Source organism: Aotus nancymaae, unplaced genomic scaffold (assembly GCF_030222135.1).
Source record: "Aotus nancymaae isolate 86718 unplaced genomic scaffold, 86718_ANA_hifiasm-v0.15.2.pri h1tg000067l, whole genome shotgun sequence".
NCBI lineage: Eukaryota > Metazoa > Chordata > Mammalia > Primates > Aotidae > Aotus > Aotus nancymaae.
In genome coordinates, this window is record NW_026988482.1 from 33,375,328 (window position 1) to 33,401,652 (window position 26,325).

General features: G+C 36.9%; 1 protein-coding gene across 8 annotated transcripts in view; it reads right to left on the bottom strand.

Annotated features, from left to right (window-relative positions):
* Positions 1 to 26,325, bottom strand: part of CFAP20DC (CFAP20 domain containing) — a 350,823-nt gene that overhangs the window by 160,260 nt on the left and 164,238 nt on the right. For 6 of the 8 annotated variants that reach the window (XM_012462831.3, XM_012462830.3, XM_012462829.3 and 3 more), the window contains 4 exons: positions 15,677 to 15,841; positions 2,599 to 2,735; positions 1,724 to 1,886; positions 322 to 441 (listed from right to left, as the gene is read on the bottom strand). In XM_012462831.3, the coding sequence (XP_012318254.1) occupies positions 322 to 441; positions 1,724 to 1,886; positions 2,599 to 2,735; positions 15,677 to 15,841 (585 nt within the window). The remainder of the gene's footprint in view (positions 1 to 321; positions 442 to 1,723; positions 1,887 to 2,598; positions 2,736 to 15,676; positions 15,842 to 26,325) is intronic. The other 2 variants (XM_012462834.3, XM_012462832.3) reach the window with 1 other exon arrangement.

A 26,325-nucleotide genomic window follows, 5' to 3' on the forward strand; every position in this document is an offset into this window, starting at 1 on the left:
AAGTCTACTAGTGGGAACTTCTATCACGTTTGGGCCATTTTTTCAAAAATGATAATTTAAGCTTATTTAGTCTTTGAGAGTAAAAGTAGGAATTCCTTTATTTCTGTGGTTACATCTATGTCTATTTAATCCAGCAAATCTCCGTTAGAGCTCTAAAGCAATTCTTTTGCAGAAAATTTGATTTCCATAATCCTTGTAGAACAGACATTTATATTTTAAATGGATTGGTTCATAATCCTTTGAAATTTACAAGCTGCAGAGACAGATTCCATTGCCCTGAATAATATACAGCTATAAGATAGGATTGAAATGGTGCCATACCGCTGGGTGTCTCTGTCCTTTCTCTGCTGGTGCTTTTTAACCATAATCTTCTTCTGTTATTATTCTTATCTGCTGATGGTTCTTGAGGGGGATGCGGATGCATAATATGTAGATTGGCTGCTACATTTTCATATCAAAGAACAAAAGCCAGAACAGAAAGTGCTATATGGCTTGAAGTAACTCAGTAAATACAATTATCAGTATAATGAGAATATTCATGTATAATTCTGACATAACGTGAAGATACAAAGTGTATCAAAAATACAACTTCATAGAAAATAGGCATTTATTCCTATTCCAACATTGGGATCCTATCAGGCTTTCAAAATTATTGACATACTTTATTCATGTAGTATAACCTTATAGAGAGCTAAGGTAATTTTACTAATGTCAATAAGACCACATGGTATAGTAAAAAACATTTAAAAAAATGAAATTGACAGCCAACACAGAAAAACTAATTCTTCCTTTAAAACAGGAAGTGTAGATAACTATACATTCAACAAGAGCTTAGAGAGCAGCTTCCAAAGGAGCCCTGGAGAACGGAGGTCAAACCTGAAGAAGAGTTTTTAAGTATGATTTAATTTTGCAATAATAATAATCATAGCAGCATTTAACATTTCCTGAATGCTGAATTTCTTGGTGCAATATTATGCACTTAACTGGTTTTTCCTTTGAATTCTCACAATGACCCTTTGAGGCACCTGCTATTTATTATTAGTAGTAGTGCCAGTAGTAATGCCACTCCCATTTTACAGAGGAGAAAACTGAGGTTCACAGCATTTAAAAAACTTGATCAAGGCCTCACTGACAGGCAGATGGGACTGGATATCTATTTATTAATTTCCTTATCTCAGTTTCATACTTCGAGAGGGAAATTTTCTGTGATAGTGATAATTTCTAAATCAAATAAAATGAACTTAAATTTCACATTCTTTGCTTGCCTTTAAATCTCTATCTATAAAATGAGACAAAAATCCTTTTTCATGTACAGGGTTTTTTAAATTTTATTTTTGTTGTTGTATCAGTGAGAGAAAAGAAAGAGTACTTTATAAATGGAAGAGATTAATTAAAATATAAAATTACGTTAAGAACACATAAAAGGCACATGGCATTTCCAAAATATAGTGATAATGGAATGCTATTTTATTTCTGCATCAGTTATCATAAAATAAAAACATAGGGTATTATAGCAATTTGAAATAGTGGAGAAAATAGAATGATTTTAGAAGCTAATATGAGAATTTAAAACATATTTCAAAATCCACCACCCTTTTCATTATTAAATGACAATTCTCTAGACATAAGATCTAGACTTGAATTTAACTGCTGATTTATCTTAACAAGAACATTTCTCACTATTTTCACTACCTATCAATCTTTATGCATGATTCTTTCTTACCATGAATAGGTATAGTCTGCTTTATCTGGCGAATGTTTTCTTTATTTCCTTGCTCCTCAGACTGAGATATCAGTAAGGCTGACATTTCTGTACCATTAACACACTTCTCTACAGTGGACAGCTGGCATGATCGGTTATTTTTGGACCCAATGGATCTCACTGTCTGTAAAGATAAGGAAGGAATCTGTACATTTTAAAATATAGCCACTACATTTGTTTTCTGTAGAAGCTACATAGACAAAATAATAGTTGGACCAATGAAGAGTGAGAAAAAAACTAGAGAAAATGAGGTTAAGAAGTGAGGGAAAGGGAAATTATTACAGAAAATAAGTAATGGAAAGAGAAAAATAATGAGATAAAATAGAAGACATGCAAGTGTCCTAGACACATAAATTAAAATGTGCTTATTTGCTACACTCCATCTTCAGCAGGTAGAAGCTGAATTAAAAATCACTGCATATGTCAGAAATTCAGAGGAAATTAAAAATAAAAAACCTAACATTTGAGAATCTGTTCATCGTAAGGTGTCTAGTTATGATCCAACTCTTTCTCCGAAGGAGATGGCAAAACATGCTCACTTATATTTGCCTTTATATTTTGTGAACATATTTAATGAAAAGAATACTCGAAAATGTTAATTATGTTGACGTGACACAAAGGAAACTCTTTTGAAGTCTTTTAAAATCCAGAATTTCTGTTCCAAATTTATTCATGCCTTCTGCTTTTGGCATGTCATGTCGTGTCTGTCTGTCTGTCTGTCTGTCTGTCTGTCTGTCTGTCTGTCTGTCTCTCCCTCCCTCCCACTACAAGGGGAAGAAAGTCTTCCCTTACCAGGTCAATTGTGCTTAGATAAACTCTTCAAACCTTGCTCCTACCTCGCTGGATATCCTCATGTTATTCCTTCTGCCAGAGAGTGGAGGTGGCCCAAGAACTTTGGATCCAAAGGCGATATGACAGACATCTTGATTTTTACTGTTCCGTGCACTACCTGTTCCTCTGTTAACGAACTGATCTGTTTTGTTAAAGGAAGGTAATAACAGTCCATTAACGGATGTAACGACCAACATCACATTGCAATCTTTCTGAAAATCCAGTCCAGGTGCCATGGGATCCAAATCCTCCCTCCCCCGTCAGCACTTATTAAAAACACAGATACTAGGGCCCAACATCAGAGATATAAGATGTATAGAATTAAAATCTTAGAGGTATCACAATACCTTTAATAAGTTCCCCCAAGTAATTTTTATACTTGCCATCATTTGAGAACCACTACCACAAAGTGTTTTTTTTTTAAAAAATGCATCTTATTTTCTTTTTAAGGAAATAATTTAAACAAAATTATTCAACTCAACTGAACAAATATTTAACTGAGTACTCTCTGAGGCATTTCCAGAGGCTGTGACACAAAATGGAGCCTGGAGACGGGGTAAGACCAGTAAACAGGTCACCAACGTAAGGCAGACCATTGGGAATGAAGAATAAGTGACCTCTTCATGGACCATGAATGACTGATACAATTTCAAGAATAAGAGATGCATGATGCCCTAGGCAGAAGAAAGCACTGGAGTAAAGGCATGGAAGAAGGGAAGGGCAGGGTGTGCTTGGGAGCCAGGAAGTGGCTGGTTTAGCTGGAAGAAGAGGCTAGGGTCATACTGAAAAGAGCCTTAAAATGTGAAGAGCCTATTCTAAATTTGGTAGGCAACAAGGAATCCCTGAAGGTTTTAGGGAGAAAGACAGCAAAACGGTGTCACCTTCAGCATAGGGCAGGTGTGCTCACCAAATCCTGCTGCCTTCCTTTCTGCACACACAGCTAAATTATGTTTCTGAGCATTCCCTGCAGTTAGTTATATGGGTCACATGGGCCACATGACTGAATTCTTTTTTTTGTTTTCTTTTTGAGACAGAGGCTTGCTCTGTCACCCAGGCTGGAGTGCAGTGGTGTGTTCTCGGCTCACTGCAACCTCTGCCTCCTGGGTTCAAGTGATTCTCGTGACTCAACCTCCTGAGCAACTGGGACTACAGTCACAAACCACCATGTCTGGCTAATTTTTTGTATTTTTAGTAGAGATGGTGTTTCACCATGTTGGCCAGGCTGGTCTCCAACTCCTGACCTCAGGTGACTAGCCCACCTCGGCCTCCCAACATGCTGAGATTACAGGTGTGAGCCAGTGCACCAGACCCATGTGACTGAATTCTGGCTAATGGACTGTGAGAAGTTTCAGCCATTTCCTGGTCCCTAAAGCCCCCAGCAGAATCCCCCATGCCCTCTATTCCCTCACCTCCTGACAAGATGCAGAAGATCTTATGGAGGACTTTAAGGGCTCCAGGGAAGTCACTAGATGCAGGTCCCTGAATGACCACATAAAAGGCTTCCCAAGGAACTCCTGATTGGACTACAACTGAGGGGTTCTTTGTGACTGCAATTAGCATCCTCTGACTAACAGGGCAGGTGAGAGTGATGGCCCTTAACTAGAAAGCCTTCTGCTGTGACCCACTTGTAAGACAGAACTAACTTAAATATTACAATGATGGCCACAAGTAAGTCCACATTTGCCCGCCAGTCCTGGACATGTATGAGCTACTGGCCACTTCCTATCTGACCTACTCCCTGCAAAAATTCCTATAGCTAGTTAGTTGGTCTCATTAGCCTCTGCTGTAGAGCTATAATTTTACATATTGGGGGATTAAAAACCACTCTCATGCTTTGGCATAAGAAAAGACACACAGGTTTGTGAAAATATACCATACTCAGCAAGATCCAGATATTTAGGTCTGACTGGAAGTAGTGTGTGTATGTATGGGTGTGTGGATCTGTTTTGTTTGTAATAAGTAAGTCTGAAGATATGGGCAGGGGCTAGATTGCTGAAGTGAACTGAAAGAATTTTTGCTGGATAGAAGATATGAGGTAGATGTTGATGTGGTGAGGAGCTATACACCATATCAGTTTTCCTGAAATTCTTGAAGCCCTATTAGGTAGGAGAGAAATTCCATTTGTCTAAAGGGCAGAATCAGAACTAATGAGTAGAATTTACTTCAGGAAGCTTTGAGTCCAATATAAGGGTCATCTTTCTCTAAACATGTCTGGTTGTTGAGGTGGTAAGTTTTCTGTCATTTTGAAGGTGCTCAAGCAGAAGTCTGGATAGCTATTCTGGATGCTGTCAGGCAGATTCAGACATCAGGTGACTCCCTAATTTATATCTCTTAGCCTAGGCCTCTCTTCCAAGCTCCATTCCTTACATCCAGTAGCCTCTTTACCAGCTCCTCTTCAGTGTCTCAAAGGCACTTCAAACTGGAAACCTGGTCTAATGAATGGAATCACAATCCAACTGGTTTGAAAAGTTAGAACCCAGGTGTCATGCTTGACACCTTCCCCCAATCTCTCCATATCTAATCCATGTCTGCTTCCTTCCATCTTCTCCACCAGCACTGACATCCAAGCAAGCCATCCTCCTCCTTCTGGATGATGACAAAGCCTTTCACATGACTTACTGTGTTCACTCTGGTGTCCCATGCCATCCCTCCTCCAAAATGCAGACAGAGAGGTTTTATACAAACATAAATCTAATTGAGTCATTCTCTTTCCTTCACTTAAAGTTCTTGAATGACATCCCTGTTGCTCTCAGGAGTAAGATGAAAGCTCTTAACATTGCCCACAAAACCCTGCATGTTGGCCGGGCGCGGTGGCTCACGCCTGTAATCCCAGCACTTTGGGAGGCCGAGGCGGGTAGATCACGAGGTCAAGAGATCGAGACCATCTGGTCACCATGGTGAAACCCCGTCTCTACTAAAAATACAAAAAAAGTAGCTGGGCATGGTGGCATGTGCCTGTAATCCCAGCTACTCAGGAGGCTGAGGCAGGAGAATTGCCTGACCCCAGGAGGCGGAGGTTGTGGTGAGCCGAGATCGCGCCATTGCACTCCAGCCTGGGTAACAAGAGCGAAACTCCGTCTCAAAAAAAAAAAAAAAAAAACCCTGCATGTTCTGACATGTCTTAGTGTCTTAAACCTTTCATTTTCCACTCTCTTGGCAGATGGGCCTTCTCAGTTCTTTCTGCCTGCCAGACGGTTTGTGCATGCTGTTCCTACATGAAGGCTTTTCCTTTCCTTCTTGGCCTTTGTGCCTCAACTCACATATTACTTCCTCAGACAAGTCTTTGCAGACCTTTCTGATTAAGGTAAGTTCCTCTAATATAGACCATTCCATAAACTTTCCCTCATAGAACTTGTCAGAATTGAACTTTTATACCTGTCCATGGGATTCTCTAATTAATGTGTGATTCAATAGATATAAACTCAGTGGCTTGCTTTTGTCACCCTGAACTGCCAGCACCTAGCCCAGTGCTTGACACAGAATAGGCACATAATACTTCCTTGCTGAGCAAAATGAATGAATTGTTAAATGACATGAGTCAGAAGGGAAGTTGGATTAAATCACTCAAATATGTCTAACTAAAGTTTGAATTTCATTTTAAGAGAAATCTACCTGGGGGTTTTATGTGTGAATCAAAAAGAAAGACTGGACAGGTCTAGGCAACTCCAGGATGTGAGGGATGAGAGAGAAGGGATAACAATGAACAAGACGCTGATGTTCACATAAATGATGAAGCTCTCAACAGCTGCAGTGCTACGGCACCACAGTCAGATGATATTCGGATTGCACATGAAATTTCCTAGTGTTACCACATAGACTTGGCTATGTGTGTAGATGTATTTTTTTTTTACCAGCCATTTATAAATACCCAATCAGAGTAAATAAAAGTTAGTCTCTCACAATTGACAATAGGAAGAAATGACACTCACGTTCCAGACCAACTGGAAAAATCTATTATAGTCAATATTTGTGCCTTTTGTGACTAAGTAGAACAAATTCTAGACTATTTCTCAAATGTTAATTTTGTCAGAGAAAAATGGCCGCTGAGAGTACTGAGGGGCTACATGGGACATGGTGCGGGCCTGGGAAGGAGTTTACCAGTACAGGGCCTTTCTTCTCTCTTCCAATCCTGGGAACTCAATGTTCAAATAAGGGCCTATTTTTCTGTTAAAATATTTTACAAGAAAAATTTCCTGATGTTATATCATATTCTTTGTCTATAAGCAAGTTTCCCTTCAATTAATGTAAGTTCTTTACAGAAAGACCATAAATTTGGCACTGTATATACCTCCATCAGCTTAGCCCAGCTTAGCACACTGTAGGCAATGGATAAATCTCACCAAAATTATGGAAAAATAAAAATTAAATAGAACTTTTGTGGGGAGGGAGTCTATTAGAAATCATACTGACACAGTTCCAACTAAAATTTGACAAAATGAACACATTAACCAGTTCATAGTTATTAACAAAATTAAAACTCCAAAATACTTCAAATTTCTTAGAGGAATCTTTTGCTTAGTAGTGGACACCCAGAGTCTATTAAAGATATGCCCACACCTGATATGCTATCATCCCCTAAATCACAGAAAACAGACATTTTATATTTCATAATCCTATCTACTATGGAATTTCTTTAAAGAGTAATCTACCACAGCATATTTAAATTAATGTTTATTTTTTAAAATTTTGCACATTTTGGTACATTTTATTTTCTACAAAGTATACCAGTATTCCACTATTTAGTGTCTCTTTAATTAATAGACCTCGTTAAACTTGTTATTATAATGAACACACCAATTCTTAAATCCTGCTTCACTGTAATAAATCTGTGTATAATCATATTGTCACAATTATCTCTATAAATATGTACTGTGCTATGCATCTACCATAATCGGGTCCTAATTAACATCTACTAAGAAAAGTAATTTAGAACTTTGGTTTCTAAAATAAAAAGTAGAAGAGACGAAGTTTCCATAATGAGAAAAATCTTAATAAAAGAAAACTACAAGAAGAAACGCATGCTTTTGAATTCTAAGAGGAGCTCTTTTAAGAACTGATATCAATATGCATAATATAAGGTTAAAAATCAAGATTAGATTAAAGTCATGCTCTAGGCATTTCATTTTCTTGAGTTTGCACAAAATGAACTTGGTGTAGGTCAGAGATGTTACCATTAATTATTTTGCTATTTTACTGAGGGGTACATGCCTTTGTAGTTAGATTGTAAAACCTGAGGGTCTACTCTCTAATTGTCTTTTAGAAAAATAAATATTCATTTTTGTCTCAAGATATAGTGTTCTAATTATTATCGTCATTTAAGTTTGCACGGTTTTCAAAGCTTAACCAGAAAAACCTGCTGAATTTTTAACTCTAATCACTGAGGGGTCATGCTTAAGACTTACATCTATTATCAACAATCAAATCAGAATTAAAGCTGGTACCAAAAGTCCAGACTTTGAATTGGATTACTTTTCATTGTAGTATATGTGCATTGTTATTAAGAATGCATCAAAGCCTGTAATCCCAGCTACTCAGGAGGCTGAGGCAGGAGAATTGCCTGAACCCAGGAGGCAGAGGTTGAGGTGAGCCGAGATTGCGCCATTGCACTCCAGCCTGGGTAACAAGAGCAAAACTCCGTCTAAAAAAAAAAAAAGAATTAAAAAAAAAAAAAAGAATGCATCAAATACAAAAAAGGCTGATTGTGTACAGCAGTATTATTTTAGGCAAGGTACTTAACCTTTCTAAACTTCATCTCTTAATCCAGAAGATTGGGATACTAATAGCACTGAAGTCATGGCATTTTTTGTTAGAGTACATGAAACAATGCATGTAACATGTTAAATGCTGCGCCCAGTAGGGAGTAATATGTTACTAATACCTAGTAAATATGCTATTAATATCTTTCATCATGAATAGTGTGTAACAGTTTACAAAGTCTGTTCACAGTCATTTATGCGTTTCTTCTTCCACACTAGGCACTCGGTCGGGAGGTATTGCTCTAGTACTGTGTAAGACAGGGAGTAAGGTGGACACAGCGACCTCCTTCAAAGCGCTCAGAGTCTAATGGGGCAGATGGATGTTAAAGCAAGTAATTTATAAATAACTACATGATTATAGCTGTGATAAGAGCTATGAAGGAACAGTTCGAAAGGTTCTAAGTGTGTTTAACAGGAGATTGGTATCTAGTCTTTCAGGTCAGAATAATAACTTTCAGCTTGAGACTTAAAGGGTGATGAATATCAGGATACATGCTCAGTCTCTCTGCAATTTCCAATCACCTGTGCAGTATTATAATTCCATGTCCACAGAAGAAGAAACTGAGGCTCACAATGTTTAGAGATCTGTCCACACTCAGAGCAGGGGGCTCAGAAGCCAAGTGCCCGAATGCCTCTTAGTGTGTATGTGTGTGTGTGTGTGTGTGTGTGTGTTTTAACCACATATGATGATGCCCTCTGTGGATCAGGAGGTCATTGAAGCAGATTCTTCCCATACCTACTTATTTTCTGTGCAATTTTGTAAAGCTATCTAACTTAAAATTTTTGTTTTGCTACCTGAAAAACTGGGTTTATTAATGATTATATAGATCAAGTATCAAAACTGCATGAATATGATAATTCAGTGCATGTGATGAGGACTAATGGGGTTTATGAGGAATCCAACACAGAACATAATACCATAATATCCATTTTCAGAGGGGAAAAATAGGGCTGTGGGGACCAGGGAGGGCAGGAAAAAGGGAGCAGGGCAAACTGAAGTGGCTTCAGTGCCAGGCAGGTAACACACACATGGCAAGCAGGCACATGCAGAATGTAGGGCAACTGTAGCTAATTTGAGAGTGCATGCCCAATGCAAAGTATTTTAATTAAAAGCTTTTTTAGACCTATTGGAGGACTGTCAGTCTGTAAACCCAGAAAGCCCAATGAAAAGAAAAGCAAATAGGCAAATGACTAAAGCAGGAAGGGCCCTGGGTAATTAAAATGTCTTCAACTTTTGCAAATAATTAAAACCAGACCTTAGCCTCACCTCCTTAATAAAAAGTTTAAGACACTTTTGAAAGGCAATAAAATAATATTAAAAACTAAAACTAGATCTTTTTCTCCTCTGAACTAGAGTAGGGCCTTAGACAATGTATAAATATCATTTGTGTGTAAAGTTAGGATATTTAGACAAGATAAAAAGTAATAAAGCACAGGATATTGCTTTTCTTCATAAACTCTTAATGTATTAAAAAGTCAGAATTGGCCTACTTTTTTTCTTTACTCTTAATGAGCAAATAAACTTTTTTTTAGGAAAACAAGTTTATAATTTCAAGAAAACTTTCCATTTTGGATAACCAGCACAGCTTGTTTACAAGCCATGGTAGATAATTTCCATCATTTGGGCTTGGAAATAGGGCAAGAGAAGAAGAGAAGAAGGCTTTCTAGGAAAATGATGCTTAAAACTATTATGGTAATGAGAAATTGCTTAAAGGGAGTCAGCAGTTAAGAATGCACCTCTGAAAGCAGCCTGCCTGGTCAAATCCCAGGCCCACTGCTCACTACTTGATCTTTGCAAGACTCAGTTTCCTCATCTACAAAATGGTGATTATTGAGTAGAGTTAACAATAATGTATTGTATATTTCAAAACAGCTAGAAGAAAGGTTTTGAATTCTCATCACCAAGAAATAATAAATGCTTAAGGTGATGGGTATGTTAACTTCTCTGATTTGATTATTACACAGTTTATACATGCATTGAAATATCATGTTGTACCCCACAAATATGTACAATTACTATGTATCGATCTTAAATGGGAGATTATGATGGTATCTACATAAAAGGGTGTGAGAGAGGATTAAATGTATAAACTACATAAAGGGCTCAGTGCTTAGAACACAATAAAAACTACTAAATGGTAGCTCTGATTATAATGATGATGATTTATTGCTAAATACCCTTATCTGCTCAAATCATTTGGCTAGTATTTCATTCTTTGATTTAATTACTCAATCAACAAATATTTACTGAGCTCCTGGAAGTTACTGAGCATTGAGCTAGGTGCTAGGAATACAACAATAAATAGGATCCTGCAGTTTTCAGGCTTAGATTCTAGTGGGGGAGACAGCAATAAGGAAGCAATCAAGTGAACAGGAAAATATCAGATAGCGATAAATGCTGTGCTGAAAGTAAAAACTGGGTGATGTGGCAGAAAGAGTGTCTTGGGGGTTGATGCAGGGTATTGATTATTATAGGCCTGAGTTCACCAGTAGTGAAAAGGTATCTGAAAAGTCACTGAAAAGTTTTTATAGGCCTGAGTTCACCAGTAGTGAAAAAGTATCTGAAAAGTTCAATTAAAATATCTCAAAATTCATACTGATATAGCATAGACAACCATATATTATATATTTCCCTATTAAACCATAAACTAAAAAGTTGTTTAATATTTATACATAGACTTTGCTAATAATTCTGGATTTCCTCCTTATTAAATATTTTAATTAAAATATTGATATTAAACAGAGAAATGTATTTTAATTTTACAACGTCTTAGAATTTTTCAAAATACAAAAAAGTATAAAGAAGAAACTAGAAATGTCCCATAATTACTCTGACATAATACAATCATTTACATAAATCATGAATATAATTGGAAAATTAAAATTCTGTAATAGAGAAGGATATAAAACTAGAAGTAAAAGCCTTATCTTACTGCTCCTATCTCCACTAGTCCCTGCTCTCAAAGGTAATTATCAAGTTTCTTGTGTTTCCTTAAAAAAATTTATGCATATATCATACGTAGGTAACTATCTTTTTTATTTCTATCAATGAGATCATACTGAAACAGTATTCTTGGTTTCTATTTTTCACTGACTGACACAGCTTTGAGACCTTTCCAGGCCATCACAGGCAGAGCAGATCATTCTTAGTAAAACTGCAATGATATCTTATTGTGTGGTTATTGAGTCAATTCCCTACTGTACACAAGTAGTTTGTCTCCAGGTTTTTGCTATTACAAGCAATGTAGTCATAAACACCTAAAAAAGAAATGTAAAGGTAGGTATGAGTCAGTCCTGCTAAACTAACACAATTGTCAAACTGACTAAATGCATTTAATATTATGTTTTATATTAATAAAGTTCTTTCAATATTTGGCAGAAAATTTACAGAAAAATTAAAATTCACTCTATAAATGGTTTTTGACATTTTTCTATAAGATTCCACAGATACTGATCAATAAGATCCATATTTAATGGATGTTATTTTACACTTAAAATTTTTTAAACAAAGGAATGTCATTAGTTACGTTTCACTTTTATTGAAGATAGGAAAGAGGATACATGATTCAAACATAAGAGATGATGTAGTTTATTTTGAATTATCACACCTTGGAACTAAAAATTGTGAGATCTCTTCAACCAACAATCCTAAGACAAGGCTAAGCAAAAGTCTGAATTTGAATTTAGAAAAGAAGAAATTAATGAGAGTCTTGGTTTATTCTGAAGTCAGAATCTAACTCCTTTTCCTTTTAGGTTATCCTACTTCACAGTGGATTTTAAAAAATTTGAATCTTGCTTTCATAGTGTATAACCAAGAGAAGAATTTTTAATAAGGATTTCACCACTGCCAAAAATAGTTAGATGATTATTTCATGTGTTTTTTTTTTTTATTTCATGTGTTTTGCTTGATGCATTAATTTACCCATTTGCAATTGTGCTAGGAGCTAGGGACGTCAGTCTCTTCTGACTTAAAAAGGAGTAAAAATCCAGTAAGATGGCTGCTGTGGACAGGAGGGCACTTGGGAAGGCTGCCTTGTAATTTTTAAGTAAATTACTAGTTTTGATTTGTGCTTACTGGACCTCTGCATCTTGTCACTAGTAGCTGAATGCTCAACTTCAATAATCAGATCTGATTCTCTGGTTCAATTAAACTGGGGTCCTATTAATGAAAGATCATCAGATTCCACAATCTTCCACAATAGTCATTAGTTAATCTGCACTGGGAATTTACAAAGTGAATAGTGTAAATGTGTGGTTTTTGGAAACACAATTATTTTATTAGTTTCATTAAATGTGTTTGATCAAGTTATATGCTATTCAACAAAATGCACTCCAAAACAGTTACAAGTTTTTAGGTTTTCTTTTCAGCTTGTATGAAAACACTAGAAAGCATCCACAGAAAACAGCTACTTCTTTCTCTAGAGGTTTCATTGGGGTCTCTCAATATGTGCATTTATAATAAAATACTACAATTTACATGAGTACTCCATAGTCAATTAAAAAGAACACATTTTCTCATGCAATTCAAATCTCATTGTGGGGAGTCCACTTTTTAGAAAGACACAAAAACAAGTAGTTCAAATGAAGAAATAATTCTTGGCTTTCCCATGATTAAAAAGCCTGTCCTTGGGCTTTATTCATTAGCTACACCTTTCAAACAGCTTACACAAAGAACAAGAATGATTACTATATTCACTGATAGTAAGCTTCAAAGCTCACAAATGTCAAAATCAGCAATTGAAAAGTATTTACAGAAAGAGAAACACAAAGTGCAACTTATGTTTGTGTAATCTTAGCTGGCATACATGTGCAATGAGATTTATTTAAGAAGAGCAATCATAAACCCTATGGTTACCAATGAATATAAATATAATTAGGATTCACAGAGCAGAAGAAATATTCTATTAGATGATAATTATTCATTTCTGTATATATGACTCAAGTTCCCTATTATGCATTGAGAGGCCATTTATGGAAGTTGCAAAATATATATTAATATCCTCTTTTATGACTTGGGTTCAAATATGCCCTATGAAAAAGTTTGTGTTTATAACATTAAATTAATGATGCAATTAATATTTATTCAAATTTCCATTTAATTTCACACATTATAAGTGTTATTGAACTTTGAAAAAGACACTTAAAATATCTGGATATAGACTTGCACTTTCATTTAAAGACATAATTAATTCTTAAAACATTAAGCTAGAGAAAAAAAGAGCATTTACAATTGCAAACATTTATCTGATATGCTTTATAGTTTAGCATTGTTATTCAGAGTTATCACAGCATGTTAGATACAGATATAGCATTTGTTACAGAACACACTCTTACTTATTTTATTCTGTGGTAAATCTTCCATTAAGATTGAATTGTGACCCAAACTGTATATAATGGCTGTCTGGGTAGTGAGATCTTTTTAATCCTTTTATGTATATATTTTCTAAAGGGTCTTTAATAATCATGGATTGTATACAGTGTCTCTCTCTGTCTAAATATAGTATATATAGTAAGCATACAAATTCTCAACTGTGTGTGCCTGTGTTGCTATCAAAAAGTCCTACCTAAAGTTGGTAATTGTGGAAGCAGGTAATGGGTACATGGGGATTGTTCAACATACATTCTCTTGGATTTTCTGTAAGTTTGAAAATGTCGTAACAAAGGGTTAAATAATGTATGGCCTATTTATACATAGTTGTCTGCCAGGATTTATACTGAAAAGGCTACTGAACGGGTCCCAATTCTCTGGGAATATACAATTTAGGACACGTAATACTGATGAAGATTGACATACAGAAAATACCCCAAGAATAAATGAACATGAAATAAGAACAGAGAATACAATGAGTTCACTTTTGAAACTTTCATATCATGTTTATCTCCTTTCTCTTGTTTCTCCTTTGACTTCCCTCAAACTTTGACCATTCTTTCACTCCCATCTATTACCTGAGAATCACCGAGTCTTGCCAGTTTTCCTGCAGTTTCTCTCAGGGCCATTGTTTTCCACTTTCATAGCTACTATGAGTTTGGGCCTTTGCCATTTTAAGCCTAGATTGCTGCAAAGACATCTTAGTTGTGCTCCTTAATCTCTGGTCTCACTTGATTTCAAAATTCACCTTGAATCCTGCTGTTAAATTCAACTTCTTAAAACAGAAATTATCATTCCTCTACCTTAAAAAACTGAAGCCCATTTCTCTCATATTCTTCCAGCACAGTCACTCTGCTTACTAAGGCCCTTCCTCTTATTACTCCTTCAGTAAACTTATCCACCCATTTTGCTGTCTCCTTGTCTTTGCTCAGTCTTCTGCCCCATCTTACACTTCCAACAATCTCATATCTATTTATTTAAGTATTTATTTATGTAATATATATTTGTATATAAGTATAGGTTGGATACTTTCAAGATCTACTTCTTCCTCCCTACATGTCCTGTGATTACCACCATCATTTAACCTTTCTCTGAATTACTTCAGTGTCTGTGAGTGTCACCTGAATCAGACGACCTTTGTGGGATAAGTGATCCAGTGGTCTATCCTAGGCCAATTATATTAGAATCTCTAGGGAACAGATATCAGAAAAAAAAAATGTAACATTAAAAATGTCTCTAGCCTGTAAGGAGGTGATTCTAACAAGTAGGTAGTTGAGAACCACGCATCTAGATAATATTAATTTTCTTCATTTGTAAATACTACTCATTCATTTGGTCAACAGCTATAGTGTCTATCACAGAGGTAGAATACTGGCAGCCCCAACATGTTTTGTTTGGACCATGGAATGTTTTTGAAAAATTTTAGACAATGTTTTAAAATTGGGAGATTTATTATAAACATTCGAATATCCAGCTCCTCTTGAAAAAAATCCAAGATCTACTGAGACTGGGCCTGCCGTTTTGAAAGGCAACACTGGCTAGAACTGAATTGTAGCTCTCCCTTCTAGACTGAGGGCACTTCCAGTTGGCTTCAGTCCCCACTACTCCCTACAACTCCCTCACAGGGGCTCAGTGTGAATTGCTATTTAATGTATTATTTGCACAGTTGTTAAAGTTATGTTTCCCATAATACCATGACCATTTCTCTCACAGCTGAAGCTGAAAATATTTCTATGCGTCAAATACTCAGGCAACCAGCACACTTTATTCATTTATGTTATCTCCTGGCCTTGTTAGTGATCAGAGTTTGTAGCCCCTGCCCTGGTTTGTGGCAAGCATACTTTGTTAAGTGCTAAGGATACAGAAGAATGAGGGACAGTGTCCTTTTTGGAGGAAATCACACTTTATGGGGGAGATGCAGACATATTACACTTATAATTTAGGTGCCTGAGTGTGTACCTGATTCTGCTGATCTTAGAGGATGGCCTCCAAATTTTATTTCAGTCTGGCGAAGTTTAGTCATGTTTAGCAACTGTGTGACATGTGGAACATCTGTCGTTAGTTGACAGCTTCGTGGTATAATGTCTGTAGGCTCATCTGTTGAAAAGGGAACACCATAGATGGCTGGAAATAAAGACAAACATTCATTTTCAAAATGTAATCCATTTCTGCCAAATGGACATATCATATAAATGAAACCAAATAAAATAAAAGATTTTAGCATATATGACTTTGCACGACATTCAACCTTTCAGCCCTCATTTCCTGATCTGTAAAATGAGCATGATAATTTTACCTCTTGCTTCCTAGGATAGACAGGATTAAATGAGATAAAGCTTATATGAAGTGAGTTCAGAGAACTATACAATAAATAAGAGCATGCATTGAAAATATACCATATTTGCTTTTTAATACTAGAAGTGTGACTTGAGAAAACTAGTTAGGTATGCACCATTTAAGATTTCTGGGAGTACATCAGCTTATTTATGTGATATCAATAAGTACAAAGATACTGAATAACCTAGGAACCAAAGCCATTATATGAGTAAATTAGTTTTTTAACTTTTTCTTTTGAAATAATTTTAGACTTTTAGAAAAGTTAAAGTTCAGAGAGTTTCTTACTACTCTTTACCCAGCTTCCTCTGTTAGCATCTTACCTTTTAATATTTTCAAAATAATAGCTTATCATACTTACAATAGCATTTTATTTTAATTTCATTCATATATATTTAAATATCATGGATATTTAAATTTTATTTTATTATTATCATTTTTTTTTTATGGAGACAGGAAGGAATAAGGGAGGAAAATAACAAAGAAACAGCCAACCAATATTTCATTTAAACCTGTGAAATGCTATGCAATTGCTGAGGAGTGATTTACTTCCTCCTATTCTAAAAGTGTGGTCACTTTTAGAATAGGTGTGATGTGATACTGAGAAGAATGTATGTTTTGTGGGTTTGGGGTGGAGAGTTCTGTAAATGTTTATTAAGTTTACTTGTTCCAGGTCTGAGTTCAAGTCCTGGGTATCCTTTTAATTTTCTGTCTCGTTGATCTGTCTAATATTGACAATGTGGTGTTAAAGTCTCCCACTATTATTGTGTGGGAGTCTAAGTCTCTTTGTAAGTCGTTAAGAACTTGCCTTATGTATCTGGGTGCTCCTGTATTGGATGCATATACATTTAGGATCATTAGTTCTTCTTGTTGCATTGATCCTTTTACCATTATGTAATGTCCTTCTTTGTCTCTTTTGGTCTTTGCTGCTTTAAAGTATATTTTATCAGAGATGAGAATTGCAACTCCTACTTTTTTTTTTTTTTTTTGCTCTCCATTTGGTTGGTAAATCTTCCTCCATCCCTTTGTTTTAAGTCTTTGTGTATCCTTGCATGTGAGATGGGTCTTGATGCAGCATACTGATGGGTTTTGGCTTTTTATCCAATTTGCTTGTCTGTGTCTTCTGATTGGGGCATTTAGTCCATTTAAATTTAGGATTAATATTGATATATGTGAGTTTAATACTGCCATTTAATGCTAGCTGGCTGTTTTGCCCATTAATTGATGTAGATTCTTCATTATGGTGATGCTCTTTACCTTTTGGTATGTTTTTGGAATAGCTGATACTGGTTGTTCCTTTCTACGAGTGGTGCTTCTTTCAGAAGCTCTTGTAAAGCAGGCCTGGTGGTGATGAAATCTCTGAGTACTTGCTTGTTCACAAAAAATTTTATTTTTCCTTCACTTATGAAGCTTAGTTTGGCTGGATATGAAATTCTGGGTTGAAAATTCTTTTCTTTAAGGATGTTGAATATTGACCCCCACTCTCTTCTGGCTCATAGGGTTTCTGCTGAGAGATCTGCTGTGAGTCTGATAGGCTTCCCTTTGTGGGTAACCTGACCTTTCTCTCTGGCTGCCCTTAGTATTTTCTCCTTCATTTCAACTCTGGTGAATCTAACGATTATGTGCCTTGGGGTTGCTCTTCTTGAGGAATATCTTTGTGGTGTTCTCTGTATTACCTGGAGTTGAGTATTGTCCTGTCTTGCTAGGTTGGGAACGTTTACCTGGATAATATCCTGAAGAATATTTTCCAGCTTGGATTCATTCTCTTTGTCACATTCAGGTACACCTATCAAACGTAGATTAGGTCTTTTCACATAGTCCCATATTTCTTGGAGACTTCGCTCATTCCTTTTTACCCTTTTTTCTCTAATCTTGTCTTCTCATTTTATTTCATTGAGTTGGTCTTCGACCTCTGATATCCTTTCTTCTGCTTGATCAATTCAATTGTTAAAACTTGTGCATACTTCGCGAAGTTCTCGTATTGTGTTTTTCAGTTCCATTAATCCACTTATATTCCTCTCTAAATTGTCTATTCTCATTAGCATTTCGTCAAAGCTTTTTTCAAGGTTCTTAGTTTCTTTGCATTGGGTTAAAATATGTTCTTTTAGCTCACAGAAGTTTCTTATTATCCACCTTCTGAAGCCTGATTCTGTCAATTCATCACACTCATTCTCCATCAGGTCTTGTTTCCTTGCTGATGAGGAGCTGCGATCCCCTGTAGGAGGAGAGGCATTCTGATTTTGGGTGTTTTCAGCCTTTCTGCGCTGGTTTCTTCCCATCTTTGTGGATTTATCCACCTGTCATCTTTGTAATTGCTGACTTTCAGATTGGGTCTCTGAGTGGACGTACAGCTTGTTGGTGATGAAGTTTTTTCTGTTTCTTAGTTTTCCTTTGGTGGACGCCCCTCCCCCACAGAGCTGGACCTTCCCAGGTTCAGCTGTGCTTGCTGTGAAACTCTCAATCCTCAGGTTGCCAATTGCTGTTTTTTTTGTGGGGGTGGGACCAGCTGAGCCTGATCACCTGGCTCCCTGTCTCAGAGCCTTTTTTTTTTGTTTAGTTGAACAGTCGATTCTCTCCCAGGTGTTACAGTCACCTGTTGAAAGGGCACCGGAATCTGTGTAATTTCCCTTGCGGCAACCCACTGCACCGGCTGAAACAGCGGCATTGAGATTCGTGGCGCTTTTCTGCCCGGGAATCCCCTGGTCTGGCTCCCTGTTTCCGTCCCCTTTTCAATCAGCTGAATGGGTGACTCTGCCTTCCCGGAGCTCCAAACGCCAACTAAAAGGGCACCCAGTCCCGTATACTCTGCACTGAGAACCGCTGCGACGGAGCGCCAGCAAAACAGCCGCACCGGCCAAAAGAGTTGCGCTGGCAACCTGTGGGGCTCCTCCGCTGGGAATCTCCTGGTCTGTGGGCAACAAAAATTCGTCTGGTAGTGTGGTGTCTACTCACTCTCTGCACTTTCACTAGGAGCTGCAATCCTGAGCTGCTGCTAATTGGCCATCTTGGATCCAAATTTTATTTTTTAAAAATTGTTTTTACTTGACAAATTGGAATTGTACATATTTGTAGTGATGTTTAGATACATGGAATATACGGTGAACAGATGAGGATAATTAGCATATTCATCATCTCAAACATTTATTATTCCTTTTTGGTGGGTACATTCAATATCTTCCAATGTATTTGAAAGTATATAACATATTATTGTTACGTATAGTCCTCTTACAGTGGTTTTCCTCCTATCTAGCCATACATTTGTAATCTTTAACAAATCTTTCTCTAGCTCTCCATTCCCCCTACCATTCCCAGCATGTAGAATCCTGTTCTTCTTTTTACTTCTAAGAAATCAGCTTTTTAAAGCTTCCACATGTGTGGGAATATATGGTGTTTAACTTTCTGTTCCTGGCTTATTTCACTTAACATAATATCCAGTTCTATCCATGTTGTTGCAAATGACAGGAATTCATTCTTTTTTTATGGCTGAATAGTATTCCATGGTGTATGTATACCACATTTTCTTTATTCATTCATCTGTTGTTGGACATCTATGTTGATTCTGTATCTCAGCTATTATGAATAGTGCTGCAATAAACATATAAGTGCAGATGTCTCTCTGTAATTTTCTTTTTAGTAAATGTTCTGTTCATGTTTGTAAGCCATTTTACTATTAGTACTTTTTTTTTCTATTTATTTATATGACCTCTTTTATAGTAAATACATTAAGCCTTGTCATTTGTAGCAAGTGGGTATATAAATTAGTATTAATATCCTAGAAAGAATTTACTATGTGTACCAAAGCCTTAAAAATGTTCACACCATTCTACTCAATAATTTCATTTTATGAATCTATTCTAAAATTAAAAAAATTAGAAACCCAAGGATCTATGCAAATAAATGTTTATAATTTCTGAAAAATAACTTAAATTTCTAGCACTTGAGGAGTATTAAGCACATATACAGTGTTTCATGGGATAAGACAGTGAAGAGCCACAATAAATTGAATTTATGAATATGTCTTCATGAAATGGAAAAGGCTTGAGATAAGAAGTTAAATGAAAAAAATAGATACAAAACCTCTATCTCAACCATAGAAAATAAATTTATAAAATACATGAATGGGTTGGGTGTGGTGGCTCAAGCCTGTAATCCTAGCACTTTGAAAGGCTGAGGTGGGAGGATTTCATGCCCAAGTTTGACACCAGCCTGGGTAATATAGCCATACCCCATCTCTCTTAAATAAATAAATAACCAGCCACTCAGGAGGCTGAGATGCAAAAATCACTTGAGCCTGAGAGGTGGAGGCTGCAGTTAGCTATGATTGCACCACTGCATTCCAGCCTGGGAGACAGAGAGAGACCGTGTCTTAAAAAAAAAGAGAAAGAAAAAAATTGTGAATGGCAATAAGTGTGAAAGGAAATATACCAAATGAAAAATAACTTTAGGTGGCTAGCTTAAGCATAATTTTTAATTTTATTCACAATAATTTCTATGTATGTTTGATTTTCATTAGTAAAGTTTCTGTTTTTAGAATGCAGTGGAAAAATTTTGTGTGTGTATATGTGAATGTATGTAGTCATGAAAATTCAATGAATCATTCCTCAAAAAACTTCCTTATGTATAGTTCGCACAGTTTATAAAAGCAATTAGAAGAGGTTTCTATGCATCCTAGCCATGGCATTTTTCTAATTAGATCCTAATGTCCTAATCTGAAAAAGGAAAATCAGTCCTCTAACTAAAAAGTTAAATACTCATCAGCAGTGTAATGATTTCTAAATGTCCTAATGCTCTAGACATTAAAAATGTGCTAGATTTACAAATATTAGTTTTCAGATGTTCTTTGTCTATTCATTCTTTGCCATCAATATTTAGAAAATCTATATAAAGTAACGGAGCAAATGAACTCTCAAAATAGTAAACATTTCAAAAAACATAACTAAAGTAACCTAACTTCAGATATATTTGACATATACTTTAAAATTCCTTTGAGATAGAAAAAGATAATTTCCACATCAATGGCAATATTAATAAATGAAGATTTTAAAATTAGAAGATGAAGAGAATTCTGGAGGCCAGTAAAAACCTGAAATAAAGTGCTGTCTTCTGAACCCTATAATGAGAATCATGGAAACTTCAGCTTATCGGGCTTGTGTATCAAGTACAAGGATACAATGGCATACAAAATTTGAAATCTATGAACACAAAACTTGAGTTTCCAACTAACAAGAGAAAGACATCAAATCGCTAGTAATCATAAATTCCTAAGCTTTTATGGAAGATAGAACAAGGCAGGGACTATCACAAAACTGCAGTCCGAATCTTAAAGGAACATGGTTGACATGCAGATCAGATTTCACATTAAAAGTCTCAAATCCAATCTGCATCATCCATCATCTTTTCTTTCTCTATATCTACTCTCCTTTTGCACATATAACTGTTTCACCTTTCATTGGATTACTCTTTAAGGGCAACTGTGAGTAGTATAAAATCGGCAATAAAAGGAGAAATTAAAAAAAAAAATGTTTCTTTTAAAATAAAGACTAACCATTAAGCCCATCTAGAACTACCAGCTCTAAAGCTTTCTCTGAGACTTCATGGTGGAATACTTGGAAAGGGACTTTAGTCTCATTTTTATGAAACCAAACTATCAAAGAGCTTTAGGACCATCTATTACCTGGCAGCTGGATGTTCTGTAGCCCTAAATGGAAATTCACTCATCTTCCCCTGCTCACCACTAACTACCATCTTTTCTATGTCCAATTACAAAAGTCATTTTATTTTTAGCATATACAGCTTAGTTTTAAAGTAAAGGTTAAGCAAGAAAATAGCATAGACCCTACATAAAAATTAAACAGTGCTTCTTTGGGAGTTTGCAGAAAGCATGGTCTGCTTTCACTTATTTACCCATTCTGTCATTCAAAAAATATTTATTGAGGCTCTACTATATGCCTGGCATATATCTAATGGCTGGGAATCTAGTGGTGAGCCAGAGTGACCCTGTCCTTGCCTTCTTGAAACTTACACCTAGCAGAGAATACAAAACAAAATCACAAGTAATTTTTTTTTCAACTTTTAAGTTCAGGGGTACATGTGCAGGGTGTGCAGGCTTATTACATAGGTAAATGTGTGCCATGGTGGTTCACTGCACAGATCATCCCATTATCTGGGTATTAAGCCCAGCACCCATTAGCTATTTTTCTTGATGCTCTTCTTTCCCCAACCCCTGACAGGCCCTAGTGTGTGTTGTCCTCGCTCCATGTGTCCATGCGTTCTCATCATTCAGCTACAACTTGTGAGCACATGCAGTGTTTGGTTTTCTGTTCTTGCGTTAGTTTGCTGAGGATAATGGCTTCCAGCTCTACGTCCCTGCAAAGGACATGATCTTGTTCCTTTCTATGGCTGTATAGTATTCCATGGTGTATATGTACCACATTTTCTTTATCCAGTCTATCATTGATGGGCATTTAGGTTGATTCCATGTCTTTGCTATTGTGAATAGTGCTACAGTGAACATATGTGTGCATGTATCCTTATAGTAGAATTATTTATAGTCCTTTGGGTATATACTCAGTAATGGGATTGCTGGGTCATGATATTTCTACCTCTACTTGAGGAACTGCCACACTGTCCTCCATGATGGATGAACCATGAACTAATTTATACTCTACCAACAGTGTAATATTATTCCTTTTTCTCCACAACCTCACCAGCATCTACTTGTTTTTGGTTTTTTAATAATAGCCATTCTGACTGGCATGAGATGGTATCTCATTGTGGTTTTGATTTGTATTTCTCTAATGATCAGTGATACTGAGGTTTTTTCATGTTTGTTGGCTGCATGTATGGCTTCTTTTGAGAAGTGTATGTTCATGTCCTTTGCCCACTTTTTAATGGGGTTGGTTTTTATTTCTTGTAAATTTCTTAAGTTCCTTGCAGACTCTAGATATTAAATCTTTGTCAGATGGACAGATTGCAAAAATATTCTCCTATTCTCTATGTTGTCTGTTCACTCTTATGATGGTTTATTTTGCTGTGCAGAAGTTCTTTAGTTTAATAGAGCCTGTCTGTCAATTCTTGCTTTCATTGCAATTCCTTTTGGTGTTTTTATCATGAAATCTTTGGTCATGCCTGTGTCCTGAGTGGACAAATCTTTGACTGTGTCTATGTCCTGAATGCACAGATTTTCTTCTAGAGTTTTAATAGTTTTGGATTTTACATTTAAGTCTTTAATCCATCTTGAGTTGATTTTTGTATATGGTGTAAGGAAGGGGTCCAGCTTCAATCTGTTGCATATGGCTAACCGGTTATCCTAGTACCATTTATTGAATACTGAGTCTTTCCCCCATGCATTGATTTTGTCAGCTTTATTGAAAATCAGATGGCTGTAGCTGTGTGGCCTTACTTCTAGGCTCTCTGTTCTCTTCCATTGGTCTACGTGCCTGTTTTTGTAACCAGTACCATGCTGTTTTGGTTACTGTAGCCTTGTAGTATAGATTGAAGTTGGGTAGTGTGATGCCTCTAGCTTTGTTCTTTTTGCTTAGGATTGTCTTGGCTATACAGGCTCTTTTTTTTGGTTCCATATGAATTTTAAAGTAGTTTCTTTCTAATTCTGTGAAGAAAGTCAATGGTAGTTTAATGGAAATAGCATTAAATCCATAAATTACTTTGGGCAGTATTGCCATTTTCAGGATATTGATTCTTCCATGACCATGGAATGTTTTTCCATTTGTGTCCTCTCTGATTTCTTTGAGAGTGGATTGTAGTCCTCCTTGAAGAGGTCCTTCAATTCCCTTATTAGCTGTATTCCTAGGTATTTTATTTTTTTGTGGCAACTGTGAATGGGAGTTCATTCATGATTTCACTCTCTGCTTGCCTGCTGCTGGTGTACAGGAATGCTAGCAATGTTTGCATGTTGGTTTTATATCCTGAGACTTTGCAGAAGTTGCTTATCAGCTTAAGCAGCTTTGGGCTGAGGTGATGGGGTTTTCTACATATAGGAATATAGGATCTGTCATCTGCAAAAAGATAATTTGACTTCCTATCTTCCTATTTGAATACCCTTTATTTTTTACTCTTGCCTGATTGCTCTGGCCAGAACTTCCAATACTATGCTGCATAGGAGTGATGAGAGAGGGCATTCTTGTCTTGTGCTGGTTTTCAAGGGGATTCCTTTCAGCTTTTGTCCATTCAGTATGATATTGGCTGTGAGGTTTACCATATATAGTTCTTATTATTTTGAAGTATGTTCTTTCAACACCTAGTTTATTGAGAGTTTTTAACATGACGGAATGTTGAATTTTATCAAAGGCCCTTTCTGCATCTATTAAGATAATCATGTGGTTTTTGTCTTTGGTTCTGTGTATGTGATGAATGACATTTACTGATTTGTATATGTTGAACTAACCTTGCATACTGGGGATAAAGCCAACTTGATCATGGTGGACAAGCTTTTTGATAAGCTGCTGGATTTGGTTTGCCAATATTTTTGTGAAGATTTTTGCATCAATGTTCATCAAGGATATTGGCGTGAAGTTTTCTTTTTCTGTTGTATATCTGCCAGGTTTTGGTTATCAGGATGATGGCTTCATAGAACAAGTTAGGGAGGAGTCCCTCTTTTCACTTGTTTGCAATAGTTTCAGTAGAAAAGGTACCAGCTCTTTTTTGTACCTCTGGCAGAATCTAGCCAGAGGTAAAAATCCATCTGGTCCTGAGGTTGTTTTTTTTTGGTTGGTAGGCTGTTTATTAGTGCCTGTATTAATCTGTTTTCATACCACTGATAAAGACATTACCTGAGACTGGGCAGTTCACAAAGAAAGAGGTTTAATGGAGAACTCACAGTTCCATGTGGCTGGAGAAGCCTCACAATCATGGTGGAAAGCAAAGGAGCAAGTCATGTCTTACATGGATGGCAGGAGGCAGAAAAAGCTCGTGCAGGGAAACTCCCTTTTTAAAAACCAACAGATCTCATGAAACTTATTTACTATCATGAGAACATCATGGGAAATACCTGCCCCCATGATTCAATTACCTCCTGCTGAGTCCTTCCCACAATAAGTGGGAATTCAAGATGAAATTTGGGTGAGGAAACAGCTAAACCATATTATTTTTCCCCCTTGCCCCCTCTCAAATCTCATGTCCTCACATTTCAAAACGAATTATATCTTCCCAACAGTCCCCCAAGTCTTAACTCATTTCAGCATTAACTCAAAAAGTCCAGTCCAAAGTCTCTTCTGAGACAAGGCAAGTCCCTTCTGCCTATAAGCCTGTAAAATCAAAAGCAAGTTAGTTACTTCCTAGATACAACAGGGGTACAGGTACTTGGTAAAAACAGCCATTTCAAATGAGAGAAATTGGCCAAAACAAAGAAGCTACAGGTCCCATGCAAGTCCAAAATCCAGCAGGGCAGTCAAATCTCAAAGCTCCAAAATGATCTCCTTTGACTCTATGTCTCACAATCAGGACATGCTGATGCAAAAGGTGGGCTCCCACAGCCTTGGGTAGCTCTGACCCATGGCTTTGCAGGGTATAGCCCCTATCCTAGCTGCTTTCATGGGCTGGCCTTGAATGTCTGTGGATTTTCCAGGCACACAGTGTAAGCTGTCAGTGGATCTACCATTCTGGGGTCAGGAGCATGGTGGCCCTCTTCTCACAGCTCCACTAGGTGGTGACCCAGTAGGGACTCTATGTGGGGGCTCCAACCCCACATTTCCCTTCTGCACTGCCCTAGCAGATGTTCTCATGAGGACCCCACTCCTGCAGCAAACTATTGCCTGGGCATCTAGGTGTTTCCATACATTCTCTGAAATCTAAGCAGAGTTTTCCAAACCTCAATTCTGATTTCTGTGCACTCAGAGTCAACATCACGTGGAAGCTGCCCAGGCTTCGGGCTTGTACCCTCTGAAGCCATGGCCCAAGCTCTATGTTGGTCCCTTTCAGCCACGGCTGGAGTGGCTGGAATGCAGGGCACCAAGTCCCTATACTGTACATAACATGGCAACCCTGGTCACAGCCCACAAAACCACATTTTCCTCCTAGGTCTCAGGGACTGGATGGGAGGGGCTGCCAGGAAGATCTCTGACATGCCCTAGAGACATTTTCCCCATTGTCTCACAGATTAACATTCAACTCCTTGTTACTTATGCAAATTCCTGCAGCCAGCTGGCTTGAATTTCTCCTCAGAAAATGAGATTTTCTTTTCTATTGCATTGTCAGGCTGCAAATTTTAAGAACTTTTGTGTTCTGTTTCCCTTATAAAACTGGCTTTAACAGTATCC